Here is an 18,966-nt window from a genome sequence, read left to right on the forward strand (position 1 = left end):
AGAAGACCTATGTCAGAGACCTAAGGGAGTGTACGGACGTAAGTCTAGCCTACCCTCTCTTTCTCTACCCCCTAACCCAGGGGTGTCAGACTCATCCCGCCGAGTGTCTGAAGGTTTTCCTTTTTTCCTTTCAATTAAGATCTAGACAACTAGGTGTTCCTTGCTAATTAGTGACCTTAATTCATCAATCAAGTACAAGGGAGGAGCAAAAACCTGCAGACACTCGGCCCTCCGTGGAATGAGTTTGACACGTGTGCCCTAACTTATAGTGTGATTATAGTGTGATTATAGTGTGATTATAGTGTGCCAATGTCTGGCGCCACCTTGTGAAATTTGAACACAACACACGATCTTCTGAAATGTAGGGTGCCGTGTTGAATTCCATTATATGCAGCGGCTGTGACTTTGTGAATGATTTGATGTAATATATCTGCCCCCTCTGTGTGTGTGATCTAACCCCCTCTCTCCATCCTCCTCCCTCCAGACGTACCTGTGGGAGATGACCAGTGGGGTAGAGGAGATCCCTCCTGGCATCGTCAACAAGGAACACATCATCTTTGGAAACATGGTGGACCTCTATGAGTTCCATCACAAGTATGTCGTTTACATCCGTACATACAGACAGACAGCAAATGATTGCAGCTGTCCTGACGGGCACTAACCATTGCTTTTGGTAGTCAAACAGTTGAAACTTGGAGTTAATTTCTAATGCAGAAACACTATACAGTTTTAGGGTGTCTGCTCACTCACTCTCTCTTCTTCCCTCTCTCCTCTCCTCCATCATCAGTATCTTCCTCAAAGAGCTGGAGAAGTATGAACAGCTACCAGAAGATGTGGGCCACTGCTTCGTCACCTGGGTGAGTGTGTGTGTGTGTGTGTGTCCCTAAAATAGCCAAATGTAGGTTTTTATGAAATAGAGAGAGGATACACTCCAAAGAATAATTAAAATACTTGAATATCTCTATTTCTAAATTGTGATAAGTCAAAAAGGAAACGTATGGCTTTGGAGTATATTTGTTTAAACTCTTAGTTTTATTTCTGTGTGTCCAGGCTGATAAGTTCCAGATGTATGTGAACTACTGTAAGAACAAACCAGACTCCACCCAGCTCATCCTAGAGCACGCCGGTCCCTACTTTGACGTGAGTACCCTGCTCTCCCATTGGCCCTCACTGTGACGGACAGCTCTTTGCATCCAATCACATCACTGTGTTTCTCTGTGTGGGCGTGTACAGGAGATCCAGCAGCGGCACCGATTAGCAAACTCCATCTCCTCCTACCTGATCAAGCCTGTTCAGCGAATCACCAAGTACCAGCTCCTGCTCAAGGTAACCATAGCAACCCTCTGCTATAAACCACATACACAACCACAACAAATGTTTGTACCCGTATATTTACATTGTGATGAGCAAGAATGTAGGGACATGCCTTTTTATTTGGTGAGTAGCTTTTATGCACCCATCACACTAGTTATCATTAGTGAGTATGTTACTTGACGTTCATAATCTCGTCCTGCGTTCAGACCATATTTTTGGTTTCTCCTCTACATACCAGGTTATGGGTAGTTGAGGCACCCCCTAATTGGCTGAGTGTCATTCACAATAAAATGGCGGATTTGCTTTCAAAGGGTGTTTGTTGATGGAACCTGTCTGATGTGTAGGAGCTGCTGACGTGCTGTGAGGAGGGGAAAGGAGAGATCAAGGATGGGCTGGAGGTCATGCTCAGTGTCCCCAAGAGAGCCAACGACGCCATGCACCTCTCAATGCTGGAGGGTAGGACACACACACACACACACACACACACACACACACACACACACACACACACACACACACACACACACACACATCTAGCCAGTGATGCTCATACGCCTCTCAATGCTGGAGGGTAGGAGATACACACATCTAGCCAGTGATGCTCATACACCTCTCAATGCTGGAGGGTAGGACACACACACATCTAGCCAGTGATGCTCATACACCTCTCAATGCTGGAGGGTAGGACTCACACACATCTAGCCAGTGATGCTCATACACCTCTCAATGCTGGAGGGTAGGACTCACACACATCTAGCCAGTGATGCTCATGCACCTCTCAATGCTGGAGGGTAGGACTCACACACATCTAGCCAGTGATGCTCATACACCTCTCAATGCTGGAGGGTAGGACTCACACACATCTAGCCAGTGATGCTCATACACCTCTCAATGCTGGAGGGTAGGACTCACACACATCTAGCCAGTGATGCTCATACACCTCTCAATGCTGGAGGGTAGGACACACACACATCTAGCCAACGATGCTCATGCACATATGTACAGTGAAGTAACTCTCTATAGCTTCCTCCATCTCTCTTGCTCCCTCCCCTGTAGGTTTCGATGAGAACATTGAATCTCAGGGAGAGCTGATCCTGCAGGAGTCATGCCAGGTGTGGGATCCTAAGACTCTGATCCGTAAGGGTCGCGAACGGCACCTTTTCCTCTTCGAGATGTCCCTCATCTTCAGCAAGGAGGTCAAGGACTCCAACGGACGGAGCAAGTACATGTACAAGAGCAAACTCTACGTGAGTAAAACTCTGTCTCTCTGTGTCTCCCTCCCTTCTGTTTAAGTTGTTCTCTGTCTCGGTGTCTCTCTTTTTGTCTCCATCTTTATTTGTCTGTATCTCTCTCTGTGTTTATGGTGTGTTATTGTTAAATACACATACAGTATACGTATTAAATATTGCCAAAGGAATTCCAATAAAATGTCAGTGATTTCTCTTTCTCTCTCCAGACGTCAGAGTTGGGGGTAACAGAGCACGTTGAGGGAGACCCCTGTAAGTTTGCTCTGTGGGTGGGACGCACCCCAACCTCCGACAACAAGATTGTACTCAAGGTAAAAACAGAGGAGAATACCTTACATCCCTCTCTCCTCTCATCTTTCTCTCCCCATCCATCTATCCCTCTCCTCTCCTTTATCTTTCCTTCCCCCATTATCCCTTTCCCCATCCATTTATCCCTCTCTCCTCTCCTTTATCTCTCCTCTCTCCCATTATCCCTTTCACCATCCATTTATCCCTCTCTCCTCTCCTTTATCTCTCCTCTCTCCCATTATCCCTTTCCCCATCCATTTATCCCTCTCTCCTCTCCTTTATCTTTCCTTCCCCCATTATCCCTTTCCCCATCCATTTATCCCTCTCTCCTCTCCTTTATCTCTCCTCTCTCCCATTATCCCTTTCCCCATCCATTTATCCCTCTCTCCTCTCCTTTATCTCTCCTCTCTCCCATTATCCCTTTCACCATCCATTTATCCCTCTCTCCTCTCCTTTATCTCTCCTCTCTCCCATTATCCCTTTCACCATCCATTTATCCCTCTCTCCTCTCCTTTATCTCTCCTCTCTCCCATTATCCCTTCCCCTCTATCTATCTACTGTATTTCCTCTCCTCTCCTCTTCTCTTCTCTTCTCCTCTCTTTTCTCCTCTCCTCTTCTCTCTTTTCTCTTCTCCTCTCTTTTCTCTTCTCTTCTCCTCTCTTCTCTCTTTTCTCTTCTCTTTTCTCTTCTCCTCTCCTCTTCTCCTCTTCTCTCTTTTTCTCTCCTCTCCTCTCCTCTCCTCTCCTCTCCTCTCCTCTCCTCTCCTCTCCTCTCCTCTCCTCTCCTCTCCTCTGTTTGATTGCATGACTATGGTGCTGCCTGATGGATGTGAAGCTTCGTATGAACCTTCGTATGTGCTTCTGTTTCTTGTTCCTTTCTGTACCTCTCTCTCTCCCTCTTTATACATCTGTTACCTTGCTGTCTTTATCTCTCTGTGTTGTCTTTAATGACTGTTCTATCATACAGTCTAGTCTAGTACAGTACATCTGTTACCTTGCTGTCTTTATCTCTCTGTGTTGTCTTTAATGACTGTTCTATCATACAGTCTAGTCTAGTACAGTACATCTGTTACCTTGCTGTCTTTATCTCTCTGTGTTGTCTTTAATGACTGTTCTATCATACAGTCTAGTCTAGTACAGTACATCTGTTACCCTGGTCTCTATCTCTCTGTGTTGGGTCTAATGACTGTTCTATCATACAGTCTAGTACAGTACATCTGTTACCCTGGTCTCTATCTCTCTGTGTTGTCTTTAATGACTGTTCTATCATACAGTCTAGTCTAGTACAGTACATCTGTTACCCTGGTCTCTATCTCTCTGTGTTGGGTCTAATGACTGTTCTATCATACAGTCTAGTACAGTACATCTGTTACCCTGGTCTCTATCTCTCTGTGTTGTCTTTAATGACTGTTCTATCATACAGTCTAGTCTAGTACAGTACATCTGTTACCCTGGTCTCTATCTTTCTGTGTTGGGTCTAATGACTGTTCTATCATACAGTCTAGTCTAGTACAGTACATCTGTTACCCTGGTCTCTATCTCTCTGTGTTGGGTCTAATGACTGTTCTATCATACAGTCTAGTACAGTACATCTGTTACCCTGGTCTCTATCTCTCTGTGTTGTCTTTAATGACTGTTCTATCATACAGTCTAGTACAGTACATCTGTTACCCTGGTCTCTATCTCTCTGTGTTGGGTCTAATGACTGTTCTATCATACAGTCTAGTCTAGTACAGTACATCTGTTACCCTGGTCTCTATCTCTCTGTGTTGTCTTTAATGACTGTTCTATCATACAGTCTAGTACAGTACATCTGTTACCCTGGTCTCTATCTCTCTGTGTTGTCTCTAATGACTGTTCTATCATACAGTCTAGTCTAGTACAGTACATCTGTTACCCTGGTCTCTATCTCTCTGTGTTGGGTCTAATGACTGTTCTATCATACAGTCTAGTCTAGTACAGTACATCTGTTACCCTGGTCTCTATCTCTCTGTGTTGTCTTTAATGACTGTTCTATCATACAGTCTAGTACAGTACATCTGTTACCCTGGTCTCTATCTCTCTGTGTTGTCTCTAATGACTGTTCTATCATACAGTCTAGTCTAGTACAGTACATCTGTTACCCTGGTCTCTATCTCTCTGTGTTGGGTCTAATGACTGTTCTATCATACAGTCTAGTCTAGTACAGTACATCTGTTACCCTGGTCTTTATCTCTCTGTGTTGTCTCTAATGACTGTTCTATCATACAGTCTAGTACAGTACATCTGTTACCCTGGTCTTTATCTCTCTGTGTTGTCTCTAATGACTGTTCTATCATACAGTCTAGTCTAGTACAGTACATCTGTTACCCTGGTCTCTATCTCTCTGTGTTGTCTCTAATGACTGTTCTATCATACAGTCTAGTCTAGTACAGTACATCTGTTACCCTGGTCTCTATCTCTCTGTGTTGTCTCTAATGACTGTTCTATCATACAGTCTAGTCTAGTACAGTACATCTGTTACCCTGGTCTCTATCTCTCTGTGTTGTCTCTAATGACTGTTCTATCATACAGTCTAGTCTAGTACAGTACATCTGTTACCCTGGTCTCTATCTCTCTGTGTTGTCTTTAATGACTGTTCTATCATACAGTCTAGTCTAGTACAGTACATCTGTTACCCTGGTCTCTATCTCTCTGTGTTGTCTTTAATGACTGTTCTATCATACAGTCTAGTACAGTACATCTGTTACCCTGGTCTCTATCTCTCTGTGTTGGGTCTAATGACTGTTCTATCATACAGTCTAGTCTAGTACAGTACATCTGTTACCCTGGTCTCTATCTCTCTGTGTTGGGTCTAATGACTGTTCTATCATACAGTCTAGTCTAGTACAGTACATCTGTTACCCTGGTCTCTATCTTTCTGTGTTGGGTCTAATGACTGTTCTATCATACAGTCTAGTCTAGTACAGTACATCTGCGTCTGTGGCTGTTTTGTTTATGTTTGTATCTCTGAATATTTAACGTTTGTTTGCTAACCAACCGTGGGCTAACATGCTTACGCCAACACCACTGACATGAACTTTAACCCCTAAACTCCCACAATTCCTCCAACTCCCACACCCTCTAGCTACTTTTTGCATCCTCTGTATGGATGAGAGGCAAATACAGCTTTCTCTTCTAGAAAAATGGATCTCTTCTTGTTTTAGGATTTGACACCTCACGTGTTGACTCTCTATCTCTCATCTTTCGTCTCTTCTCTCTGTCTCTCTCTCTGTCTCTGTCTCTCTCTCTGTCTCTCTCTGTCTCTCTCTCTGACTCTCTCTCTGTCTCTCTTTCTGTCTTTCTCTCCTTAACGAATTGAACATCTTATGTTTTTAATACCCACCTCCAAAGCTAGTTTTAGTACTGAAGCTTCTTGTTTGTGTCAGTGGTTGGAAAATCATGTTGCCCTACTCCTAACCAGTTGTCTCTGACGTAATATAATGACTCTGTTCCTATTCTGTCCATCAATATAACTGTTAACCACCTAACTAATTAACTAACTAGCCACCACCAAAATGCTCTAACTGTTGTCCGTCAGTCATCTCGAGCCATTCTGTCATTGAAAATGTAATATAAATGAACTAAACACAAACCAGTGAAATTCTCTATTCTATATTTGAACCAAAGCCAAGTCAGGGATGCAAACATGGATCGATGGTGAGTAAAACTGTACTAACTGGCCTAACACCTAACACAGCCCTCGGCTGCATCTCAATACTCTACTGTGGCCTCCTCTCTTTGTCTCCTTTCCTCTCCTACTCTCCTTATTCTATGTTTCAATGTCCACACTAGCTTACTACTTAGAATGAAGTCGTGTGGGTATTGGAATATAACCGTTTCTTCTCCAGTGGGGGTCTATGAAACTGTTTAGACTAAAGTATCAGTTCTGAGAGCGAGGTGATTGGGTGAATTAATTTACGACCTTTGACCCCTTCCCTGGGCCAATGGCAGGCGTCGAGCATTGAGAACAAGCAGGATTGGATCAAACACGTCAGGGAGGTGATCCAGGAGCGAACCATCCACCTGAGAGGAGCTCTGAAGGAACCCATACACATCCCTAAGTCTGCCACCGCCAAGCACCACAAGGGACACCGCAGGTACACAAATGCATAAGTATACTATACACACCTACACACACAGAGATACACATACACTGAGTGTACAAAACATTATGAACACCTGCTCTTTCCATGACATAGACTTACCAGGTGAAAGCTATGATCCGTTATCGATGTCACCTGTTAATTCCACTTCAATCAGTGTAGATGAAGGGGAGGAGACATGTTAAAGGATTTTTAACCCTTGAGACAATTGAGACATGGAGGCTGAATTGGCAAGACAAAATATTTAAGTGCCTTTAAATGGGGTGTGGTGGTAGGTGCCAGGCTGAGTGTGTCAAGAACTGCAACGCTGCTGGGTTTTTCACACTCAACAGTTTCCTGTGTGTATCAAGAATGGTCCACCACCCAAAGGACATCCAGCCAACTTGACACAACTGTGGGAAGCTTTGGAGTGAACATGGGCCAGCATCCCTATGGAACGTGTTCGACACCTTGTAGTCCATGCCTTGTAGAGTCCATGCCTTGTGGAGTCCATGCCTTGTGGAGTCCATGCCTTGTGGAGTCCATGCCTTGTGGAGTGCACTGCCTTGTAGAGTCCATGTCTTGTAGAGTCCATGCCTTGTGGAGTCCATGCCTTGTGGAGTCCATGCCTTGTGGAGTCCATGCCTTGTGGAGTCCACTGCCTTGTCGAGTCCATGCCTTGTGGAGTCCATTGCCTTGTGGAGTCCATTACCTTGTGGAGTCCATTACCTTGTGGAGTCCATTACCTTGTGGAGTCCATTACCTTGTGGAGTCCATTACCTTGTGGAGTCCATTGCCTTGTGGAGTCCATGCCTTGTGGAGCCCATTGTCCATGCCTTGGGGAGTCCATGCCTTGTGGAGTCCATTGTCCATGCCTTGTGGAGTCCATGCCTTGTGGAGCCCATTGTCCATGCCTTGTGGAACCCCTATGAATTGAGGCTGTTCTGAGGGCAGGAGGGGGGGGGCATGTCAATATTAGGGAGGTGTTCTTAATGTTTTGTCCTCTGTGTACACTCATATGCAGGTAGACACACATATCCACCTCCCCAAACACACACTTCCACACTCACCTCTGCCTGTGTATTTGTCTCTATCAGGGATGGAGAGGACTTGGACAGCCAGGGTGACGGCAGCAGCCAACCGGACACCATATCTATCGCTTCACGCACCTCACAGAACACACTGGACAGCGACAAGGTGAGCACACACACACTGGTCATCTCTCTGGCCATACCAATATCACCCAGACAGGTGAGCACACACACACACTGGTCATCTCTCTGGCCATAACAATATCACCCAGACAGGTGAGCACACACACACACTGGTCATCTCTCTGGCCATACCAATATCACCCAGACAGGTGAGCACAGCATACACTGGTCATCTCTCTGGCCATACCAATATCACCCAGACAGGTGAGCACACACACACACTGGTCATCTCTCTGGCCATACCAATATCACCCAGACAGGTGAGCACACACACACACTGGTCATCTCTCTGGCCATACCAATATCACCCAGACAGGTGAGCACACACACACACTGGTCATCTCTCTGGCCATACCAATATCACCCAGACAGGTGAGCACACACACACACTGGTCATCTCTCTGGCCATACCAATATCACCCAGACAGGTGAGCACACACACACACTGGTCATCTCTCTGGCCATACCAATATCACCCAGACAGGTGAGCACACACACACACTGGTCATCTCTCTGGCCATACCAATATCACCCAGACAGGTGAGCACAGCATACACTGGTCATCTCTCTGGCCATACCAATATCACCCAGACAGGTGAGCACAGCATACACTGGTCATCTCTCTGGCCATACCAATATCACTCAGACAGGTGAGCACAGCATACAGTATTTCTGAAATGTGATCATGAAGAGAAGGCTTCAGTTGAAAAGGACCTGAAGACTTTGATGCTTTAGCCTCTCAGGGAAATGATGTCATAATGATCCACCTCCTCCTGTGATTCTCCTTTCCTCCTGACCATCTCTCTCTCCTCTCCTCCAGCTGTCTGGTGGCTGTGAGCTGACCGTGGTGATCCATGACTTCATGGCTGGTAACAGCAACGAGCTGACCGTCCGGAGGGGCCAGACTGTGGAGGTCCTGGAGAGGTGCCATGACAAGCCTGACTGGTGTCTGGTGCGGACCACGGACCGCTCCCCTGCCCACGAGGGACTGGTACCCTGCGCCATGCTCTGCATCGCCCACTCACGCTCCTCCATGGAGATGGAGGGGATATTCAACCATAAAGGTGGGTGAGGAGGTGTTGGTAGGAGGTAGTGTCATTGAGTTTCAGAAAAGCTCTATATTGTGGATTATTCTATGTATTATGGGTAGGGGGAGAAATGTGTGTTCAGAATCCTCTTCTGTCTTTGATAACCTCTTTCTCGCTCGCCCTCCTCCCTCTCCCACTCTCCTCCTTCTCTCCCCCCCTCTCCCCCCGCCCCTCCCTCTCACCCTCCTCCTCCCTCTCTCCCTCTCGCCGTCCTCCTCCCTCTCTCTCCCTCCTCCTCCCTCTCTCTCCCTCCAGACACTCTATCAGTCTGTAGTAATGACTCCATCATGCCAGGCTCCTCTGCCACTCTGCAGCCTGGGCATCATGGCATGGGCTCACACACCTCGCCAGGGCCCAAACGACCTGGTAAACACACACACACACACACACACACACACACACACACACACACACACACACACACACACACACACACACACACACACACACACACACACCTCCCATTTTTGCAATGAGTGGATCCCAATCCGTGACCGTATTTTGCATGAATTCAGTCATTTTTTATGCCGAAACCGGATTAGATGCAAAACTATGTCCTGGACGGCAGGTTCTCGGCCCCGGTGATGTACTTGGCCGTACACACTACACTCTGTAGTGCCTTGCGGTATGATGCCAAGCAGTTGCCGTACCAAGCGGGGATGCAGCCAGTCAAGATGCTCTTAATGGTGCAGTTGTTGAACTTTTTGAGGATCTGAGGGCCGATGCCAAATCCTTTCAGCTTGCTGCACTGGTGTATCTGTCACTATTGATTACGATTTTTTGTTATGATTTGTATATTAATATTTCTGGGACATTTTGGAGAACACTTATGGATCTGTTAGACACACATATATCTATATCATTTCTCTAAACTGGTTTGACAACTGATTTGCATTTCTGGGGTCAGGTTCACATGGTCACATGGTTAGCAGATGTTAATGTGAGTATAGTGAAATGCTTGTGCTTCTAGTTCCGACCGTGCAGTAATATCTAACAAGTATCTAACAATTTCACAACAACTACCTTTTACACACAAGTGTAAAGGAATGAATAAGAATATGTACATACAAATATATGGATGAGCGATGGCCGAACGGCATAGGCAAGATGCAGTAGATGGTATAGAGTACAGTATATACATATGAGATGAGTAATGTAGGGTATGTAAACATTATATAAAGTGGGATTGTTTAAAGTGAATAGTGATACATTTATTACATCCAATTTTTTATTATTAAAGTGGCTTGAGATTGAGACAGTACATTGGCAGCAGCCACTCAATGTTAGTGGGGTCTGTTTAACTGTCTGATGGCCTTGAGATAGAAGCTGTTTTTCAGTGTCTCGGTCCCAGCTTTGATGCACCTGTACTAACCTGGCTCGGGTGGTTGTTGTCCTTGATGGTCTTTTTGGCCTTCCTGTGACATCGGGTGCTGTAGGTGTCCTGAAGGGCAGGTAGTTTTTCCTCGGTGATGCGTTGTGCAGACCTCACTACCCTCTGGAGAGCTTTACAGTTGTGGGTAGAGCAGTTGCCGTACCAGGCGGTGATACAGCCCGACAGGATGCTCTCGATTGTGCATCTGTAAAAGTTTGTGGGTGTTTTCGGTGACAAGCCAAATTTCTTCAGCCTCCTGAGGTTGAAGAGGCACTGTTGCGCCTTCTTCACCACACTGTCTGTATGGGTGGACCATTTCAGATTGTCCATGATGTGTACGCCGAGGAACTTAACTTCCCACCTTCTCCACTACTGTCCCGTCGATGTGGATAGGGGGGTGCTCCCTATGCTGTTTCCTGAAGTCCATGATCATCTCCTTTGTTTTGTTGACGTTGAGTGTGAGGTTATTTTCCTGACACCACACTCCGAGGGCCCTCACCTCCTCCCTGTAGGCCGTCTCGTCCTTGTTGGTAATCAAGCCTACCACTGTAGTGTCGTCTGCAAACTTTATGATTGAGTTGGAGGCGTGCATGGCCACTCAGTCATGGGTGAACAGGGAGTACAGGAGAGGGCTGAGAACGCACCCTTGTGGTGCCCCAGTGTTGAGGATCAGCGGGGTGGAGATGTTGTTTCCTACCCTCACCACCTGGGGGCGGCCCGTCAAAGTCCAGGATCCAGTTGCACAGGGCGGGGTCGAGACCCAGGGTCTCGAGCTTAATAACGAGTTTGGAGGGTACTATGGTGTTAAATACTGAGCTGTAGTCGATGAACAGCATTCTTACATAGGTATTCCTCTTGTCCAGATGGGTTAGGGCAGTGTGCAGTGTAATTGCGATTGCGTCGTCTGTGGACCTATTGGGGAGGTAAGAAAATTGGAGTGGGTCTAGGGTGTCAGGTAGGGTGGAGGTGATATGATCCTTGACTAGTCTCTCAAAGCACTTCATGATGACGGAAGTGAGTGCTACGGTGCGGTAGTCGTTTAGCTCAGTTACCTTAGCTTTCTTGGGAACAGGAACAATGGTGGCCCTCTTGAAGCATGTGGGAACAGCAGACTGGTATAAGTTTTGATTGAATATGTCCGTAAACACACCAGCCAGCTGCACGCGGCGAGGGTTAACACAAGGGTTAACATGTTTAAATGTTTTACCCATGTTGGCTGCGGTGAATATAATGTGGTCGGCATTTGATTGTGAGGAATTATAAGTCAGGTGAACAAAAGGACTTGAGTTCCTGTATGTTGTTATGATCACACCACGACTCGTTAATCATAAGGCATACACCCCGCCCTTCTTCTTACCAGAGAGATGTTTGTTTCTGTCAGCGTGATGTGTGAAGAAACCGGGTGGCTGTACCGACTCTGAAAACATATCCCGAGTGAGCCTTGTTTCCGTGAAACAGAGAATGTTACAATCTCTGATGTCTCTCTGGAATGCTACCCTTGCTCAAATTTTGTCTACCTCCTTGTCAAGAGACTGGACATTGGCGAGTAGTATACTCGGGAGCAGTGAGCGATGTGCCTGTCTACGATGCCTGACCAGAAGACCGCTCTGTCTACCCCTTCTGCGGCACCGTTGTTGTTTTGAGTTGCCTACTGGGATCCGATCCATTGTCCTGGGTGGTGGTCCAAACAGAGGATCCGCTTCGGGAAAGTCGTATTCCTGGTCGTAATGTTGGTAAATTGACTTTGCTCTTATATCCAATAGTTCTTCATGGCTGTATGTAATAAGACTTAAGATTTCCCGGGGTTAACAATGTAAGATATAATACATAAAAAAACAAAATACTCCATAGTTTCCTAAGAACGCGAAGCGACCATCTGTCAGCACCATCATTCTCCACCCAGGGAGAGACAAATGCAACAATTTCTAAATTAGGTCCTATTCTACGGATTTCACATGACTGGGAATACAGATATTCATCTGTTGGTCACAGATACCTTAAAACTTCTCACGAGTCACAAACCCGGATCCGGGATCCCCCCATCAAAAAAGTTGACTAGCATAGCCTAGCCTAACGCGACAGGGATATCATATAATATAATTTTCATGAAATCACAAGTCCAAGACACCAAATGAAAGATACACATCTTGTGAATCCAGCCATCATTTCCGATTTTTAAAATGTTTTACAGCGAAAACACTATGTATTTCTATTAGCTAACCACAATAGCAAAAGACTCAACCGCATATTTTCACCATTTTTTTACCGCATAGGTAGCTATCACAAAACCGACCAAATAGAGATAGAATTAGTCACTAACCAAGAAACAACTTCATCAGTAGACAGTCTTATAACATGTTATACAATAAATCTATGTTTTGTTCGAAAAATGTGCATATTTCAGGTATAAATCATAGTTTTAATTGCAGCTACAATCACAAATATCACCAAAGCAGCTAGAATAACTACAGAGAGCAACGTGAAATACCTAAATACTCATCATAAAACATTTATGAAAAATACATGGTGTACAGCAAATGAAAGACAAACATCTTGTGAATCCAGACAATATTTCAGATTTTTTAAAGTGTTTTACAGCGAAAACACAATATAGCATTATATTATCTTACTACAATAGCCTACCACACAACCGCATTCATTCACCGCAAAGGTAGCGATCGCAAAAAAAACAGCAAAAGATATAAAATTATTCACTAACCTTGACAAACTTCATCAGATGACAGTCCTATAACATCATTTTACATTAAATGTGCATATTTAGCGGTACAAATCGTGATTTTACAATGTGAATACATATTCAAAATGCACAAAATTGTCCGGAGAAATCTTGTACAGTCATCTAATCAAATAACTCATCATAAACTTTACTAAAAAATACACGTTGTACAGCAAATGAAAGATACACTAGTTCTTAATGCAACCGCTATGTTAGATTTTTTTAAATAACTTTAGTACGACATACAGCTTACGTTATAGCGAGACAGCGCCCAAAATAAGGGCGGAAAATATGACTAAACATTTTCAACAGAAATACGAAATAACATCATAAATGGTTCCTACTTTTGATGAGCTTCCATCAGAATGTTGTACAAGGAGTCCTTTGTCCAGAATAATCGTTGTTTGGTTTTAGAATGTCCTCTTGTCCTGTCGAATTAGCAACCAAAGCTAGCCATGTGGCGCAAACGTGCCCAACTTCACATGACGCAAAGAAAAGAAAATACCGAAAATCGCAATAAACGTTCAATAAACTGATATAACTCGGTTTTAAAAAACTACTTTATGATGTTTTTATTACATATATCAAATAAAATCAAAGCCGGAGATATCTAACGTCTATACCGAAAGCTTTTCAGAACGCAATCTGGGGTCCCTTCTCGCGCCTTCCAAGACAATGAAAATTACAGACACGTCATTCCAAAATCTCTTGTTTGGCCTCAGATCAAGCTAGACACCCCATTCCACCTCTCACTGCCTGTTGACATCTAGTGGAAGGCGTATGCAGTGCATGTAGATCCATAGATTTCAGGCAAATTAATAGGAAGGCCCTGGAACAGAGCCTCGATTTCAGATTTTTCACTTCCTGACAGGAAGTTTGCTGCAAAATGAGTTCTGTTTTACTCACAGATATAATTCAAACGGTTTTAGAAACTAGAGAGTGTTTTCTATCCAATAGTAATAATAATATGCATATTTTACGAGCAAGAATTGAGTACGAGGCAGTTTAATTTGGGCACGATTTTTTACAAAGTGAAAATAGCGCCCCCCTATTGACAAAAGGTTAAAGAAAAGGAAGGGGCGTGGATCAGAAAACCAGTCAGTATCTGGTGTGATCACCATTTGCCTCATGCAGCGCGACACATCTCCTTCACATAGAGTTGATCAGGCTGTTGATTGTGGCCTGTGTAATCTTCAATGGCTGTGCAAAGTTTCTGGATATTGGCAGGACCTGGAACCCACTGTCGTACACGTCGATCCAGTGCATCCCAAACATGCTCAATGGGTGACATGTCTGGAGACTATGCAGGTCATAGAAGAACACTTTTCAATTTCCAGGAATTGTGTTCAGATCCTTGCGCCATGGGGCCGTGCATTATCATGCTGAAATATGTGGTGATGGCGGCGGATGAATGGCACGACAATGGGCCTTCAGGATCTCGTCACGGTGTCTGTGCATTAAAATTGCCATCGATAAAATGCAATTGTGTTTGTTGTCCATAGCTTATGCCTGCCCATACCTTAACCCCACCGCCACCATGGGGCACTCTGTTCACAACATTGACATCAGCAAACTGCTCGTCCACATGACGCCACCTGTCCAGTACAGTTGAAACCGGGATTCATCCGTGAAGAGCACACTTCTCCAGCGTGCCAGTGGCCATCGAAGGTGAGCATTTGCCCACTGAAGTCGATTACGACGTCAAACTGCAATCAGATCAAGACCTTGGTGAGGATGACGAGCACGCAGATAAGCTTCCCTTGACAGTTTGTGCAGAAATTCTTCAGTTGTGGCTGGTGGCTGGTCTCAGACGATCCCGCAGATGAAGAACCCGGATGTGGAGGTCCTTGGCTGGCATGATAACACGTGGTATGAGGCCGGTTGGACGTACTGTCAAATTCTCTAAAACAACATTGGAGGAGGTTTATGGTATGAAATTAACATTACATTTGGCAACAGCTCTGGTGGACATACCTGCAGTCTGCATGCCAATTGCACTCTCCCTCAAAACTTCAGACATTTGTGGCAATGTGGCCTTTTATAGTCCCCAGCACAAGTTGCACCTTTGTAATGATCATGCTGTTTAAATCAACTTCTTGATATGCCACACCCGTAAGGTGGATGGATTATCTTGGCAAATGAGAAATGGTCACTAACAGGGATGTAAACAAATTTGTGCACAACAATTTTGATAAATAAGCTTTTTTGTGCATATGGAACATTTCTGGGATCTTTTATTTCAGCTCATGAAACATGGGACCAACACTTTACATGATGTGTTTATATTTTTGTTCAGTGTAAATGAGAAATGGTAATCCAGGAGAAATGGAAACGCAAATAAATATGCCTATTTGAGGTGATAAATACATGACATTACCGCTTCTTTTCCCCTGGTCAGAGGGGATCAGCACACACAGGCTTCTCTAGGCAGGCTACATGCAGCTGTGGTTGTGCACAAGTTAACATGATGCAAATCAGTCTAAACAACCATTCTTTGTCCCTCTTTTCAATGCTTTTGTGTCAGTATTGACATTAAAAATAACTGTGGTGGGAATGAGCTTCCATAATGGCACATCCTCTTTTAAAGCCTTGAATCTCATATGGACCTCTCTTTCACCACTGCTCATGTAGCTAGCTGTTAGCCAGCAGGGTTGCATCGGTTTCAATTGGACTATAGTTTGCTAGGCTGGCTAGCTAGGAGGCAGCCTACGCTGACTAGCATCGCTAGCATGCTAATGTTACTGAACTCATGACAAAATCATGTTTCGATATTGATGTATTGGTTGTTGTTTGGTTGCTTATTGACATTATGAATATAATATTTTTAGCATTAAACTCCGATTTAACTACAGCTATGTATCTAATCGGGTGTCGGCATGAAAACAATTTACTGCGAGAATTTGCACGCTCACCGATATGGAGCCTCAGAAATAAAAGATCTGGTCACGGATTAGGATCCACTACCTTTTTGCAAAGGGGTTGAACTAACAGCTGTAAATGTAAAGTGGTTCTAAAGGAAGGGTGTGTTTGTGCTTGCCTACATGTACGTGTTAACAGTCTCCATCCCCCTGTCCCAGGTAACACCCTGCGTAAGTGGCTGACCAGCCCAGTGCGCCGTCTGAGCAGTGGCAAGGCAGACGGGCACATCAAAAAGCTGGCGCACAAACAGAAGAAGAACCGCGAGGTGAGGAAGAGTGGTGAGATGACGGGCAGCGCCCAGAAAGACTCTGATGACGGCGCCGCTACACCCCAGGATGAAACTGTGGAGGAGGTGAGGGGATGGTGGCGACAGACAGACAGACATGGACACATACACGCCTATTCACCAGCAAGATTTTCTCTGAGTCTCTCTTTGTCTCTCTCTACCTTTCTCTCCCACCCTCTCTCTCTCTAATCTCTCCTCTCTCTCTCTAATCTCTCCTCTCTTTCTCTCCTCTACAGAGGGTGCGTAACGAGGGGCTCTCCAGTGGGACCCTGTCCAAGTCCTCGTCCTCTGGGATGCAGAGCTGTGGAGAGGAAGAGGGCGAGGAGGGTCCTGACTCTGTACCCCTACCGCCCCCCATGGCCATACAGCAGCACAGCCTTCTGCAGCCTGACACACAGGACGACAAGGTAAGGGTAAGGGAGGGGGGAGGTAGAGAATAGGGGTACAGTCAGCCTAAGGGTAAGGTGAAGGGGTGTACGGGTGGGGAGAAGGTACGGGAGAGGATAGATTGGGGTGGGGGTAAAGGATAGAAAGTCTAGGCTAACTGGTACACACGTATACAAAAACAGATAGGCCCGTAACCAAGAAGTGTAACACTAAACAAACAATCCTAAACTACCCCATGTAAGATCCCCCACACAGAAAACTCATCCTTTCTGTTACAGTTTCTCTCTTATGATTTAGCCATGAGTTTAATTATTTGGGGATTATATTCTACAGACAAACATTACATCCATTTTAGTCAGTTTTCTTCTCACTTCCTGCTGAGCAGGGCCTGTATTCACTTCCTGCTGAGCAGGGCCTGTATTCACTTCCTGCTGAGCAGGGCCTGTATTCACTTCCTGCTGAGCAGGGCCTGTATTCACAAAGCATCTTAGAGTAGTTCGAGTGCTGATTTAGGATCATTCAATATGATGAAAGGCAAATCTGATCCTAGATCAGCACTCGTACTCTGAGACGCTTTGGGAATGCAGGCCTAGATTTCAATTCATTATGAAACATTGAAGCTCCTATTCAAATAGAAATCCAATGAAATGCATCAGTTACTGTTCCCGTCCTGAGGTCACCTTTTCTTGGCGCAGCAGCGGTTTTCTCTGACACTAATTTGTTTCTCTTTTTGTTTGTTTTGTTTCCGACTGTATCGTTGGTTTGCTGTCTGTTTACTGTTTACCATGCTGTAGCATTACCTTGATTTATGTCCTGTCTTTGCTTTGTCTCAGTTTCCATACCTCTCCATCTCCTGAATCAATCCTTCCATCTCTCCCTCCTTTTCTCTTCCCTCAATACTTCAGTTCTCTCTCTCTCTTCCCTCTCAGTAACTGTACTATAGACTTAGTTGCTGCTTTTCTTTCGGTTTCGTCTTATGAAAGTCAGTTGAATGACAACGGATATAGAATGTTGACGTCTGTTCCTGTCTTCTAGTATTTTTCTCTCTGAGGCAAAGGACACTCTTCCAAACGTCTCTCTCAAGAGCTCTTGTAGTTTGCCTACCTTACGCTCTCTCTGGCTCTCTTCTACACCTAAACTTGCTCTCTCTCTCTCTTAGTATCTGCAGTGCTTTATTCAACAATAGAATTACTCCCCCTCTTCATCTTTCTTTTTAGTTTTGATTATTTTCCATTTTTCATCACCAGCCCGGTTCCTTCAATATACGGCTTTCACCAAAAGAGTCTAAGTTTTGATTATGCATTGTAAGTCTTTTTTGCCTCGTTGCCTGGTTACTCGTTCGTTTGCCGTGTGATAGCACCCTCAGAATAACTCGGAGACACATGCAGAACAGAGCAGGTAGAAAGAAGTCTCTAGACGCTGATCTAAGGTCAACTTTGCGTTCTCTAACACTATTCGCTTCAGGATCGAATTTGGGGCAAGCTGATCCTAGATCTGTGCCTAAGAGCAACATCTTGCGTTCGGAACACTCGTCCAAATGAACAAAGTCATGTGCTAAAATGACAATGATTCAGAACTCCCTCCTCCTCCCTCACCCCCCTCACCTGTCCTCACCCCTCCCCTGTGTGCGTTAACCTCATTGCACCATGTTATTAATTGGCACCTACTGTAAGCCCTGGCGCGCCCAGAGGGTACACCCCAACACCCCACCACACACAGACCCTTAGTGGGGCACAGCACAGTCTGGAGACAGCACAGCAAGGGTGAGAGACTCATACACTTTACTGTACCTCCTTACTTCTTCAATGTCTTATACAGTCATTATACACCTTCTCTTTTCTAAATGCAGTCCTTTATTAAACAGTTCATTTTTCATCATCCACTTTTAAAAATGTCTTTATTATATAGATATCTCATACACTCTCTATATATATTTTTTACACATCAGACATCAGAACATTCATCAGAAAATGTAACTATCCCATTCTCCTCATTTATTATGTCCTCTTGTT

The 18,966-nt window shown here is 44.8% G+C and overlaps 1 protein-coding gene across 6 annotated transcripts in view; it reads left to right on the plus strand.

Annotated features, from left to right (window-relative positions):
- Positions 1 to 18,966, plus strand: part of LOC129830927 (triple functional domain protein) — a 109,963-nt gene that overhangs the window by 72,996 nt on the left and 18,001 nt on the right. For 4 of the 6 annotated variants that reach the window (XM_055893776.1, XM_055893770.1, XM_055893773.1 and 1 more), the window contains 15 exons: positions 1 to 38; positions 485 to 594; positions 788 to 857; positions 1,051 to 1,140; positions 1,234 to 1,326; positions 1,659 to 1,770; positions 2,371 to 2,561; positions 2,771 to 2,872; positions 6,497 to 6,526; positions 6,821 to 6,966; positions 8,049 to 8,148; positions 8,986 to 9,229; positions 9,509 to 9,619; positions 16,440 to 16,633; positions 16,804 to 16,974. The exon at positions 1 to 38 is cut by the window's left edge and continues 29 nt beyond it. In XM_055893776.1, coding sequence (XP_055749751.1) covers positions 1 to 38; positions 485 to 594; positions 788 to 857; positions 1,051 to 1,140; positions 1,234 to 1,326; positions 1,659 to 1,770; positions 2,371 to 2,561; positions 2,771 to 2,872; positions 6,497 to 6,526; positions 6,821 to 6,966; positions 8,049 to 8,148; positions 8,986 to 9,229; positions 9,509 to 9,619; positions 16,440 to 16,633; positions 16,804 to 16,974 — 1,802 coding nt within the window. The remainder of the gene's footprint in view (positions 39 to 484; positions 595 to 787; positions 858 to 1,050; positions 1,141 to 1,233; positions 1,327 to 1,658; positions 1,771 to 2,370; positions 2,562 to 2,770; positions 2,873 to 6,496; positions 6,527 to 6,820; positions 6,967 to 8,048; positions 8,149 to 8,985; positions 9,230 to 9,508; positions 9,620 to 16,439; positions 16,634 to 16,803; positions 16,975 to 18,966) is intronic. The other 2 variants (XM_055893771.1, XM_055893774.1) reach the window with 1 other exon arrangement.

Source organism: Salvelinus fontinalis, chromosome 32 (assembly GCF_029448725.1).
Source record: "Salvelinus fontinalis isolate EN_2023a chromosome 32, ASM2944872v1, whole genome shotgun sequence".
Classification (NCBI taxonomy): Eukaryota; Metazoa; Chordata; class Actinopteri; order Salmoniformes; family Salmonidae; genus Salvelinus; species Salvelinus fontinalis.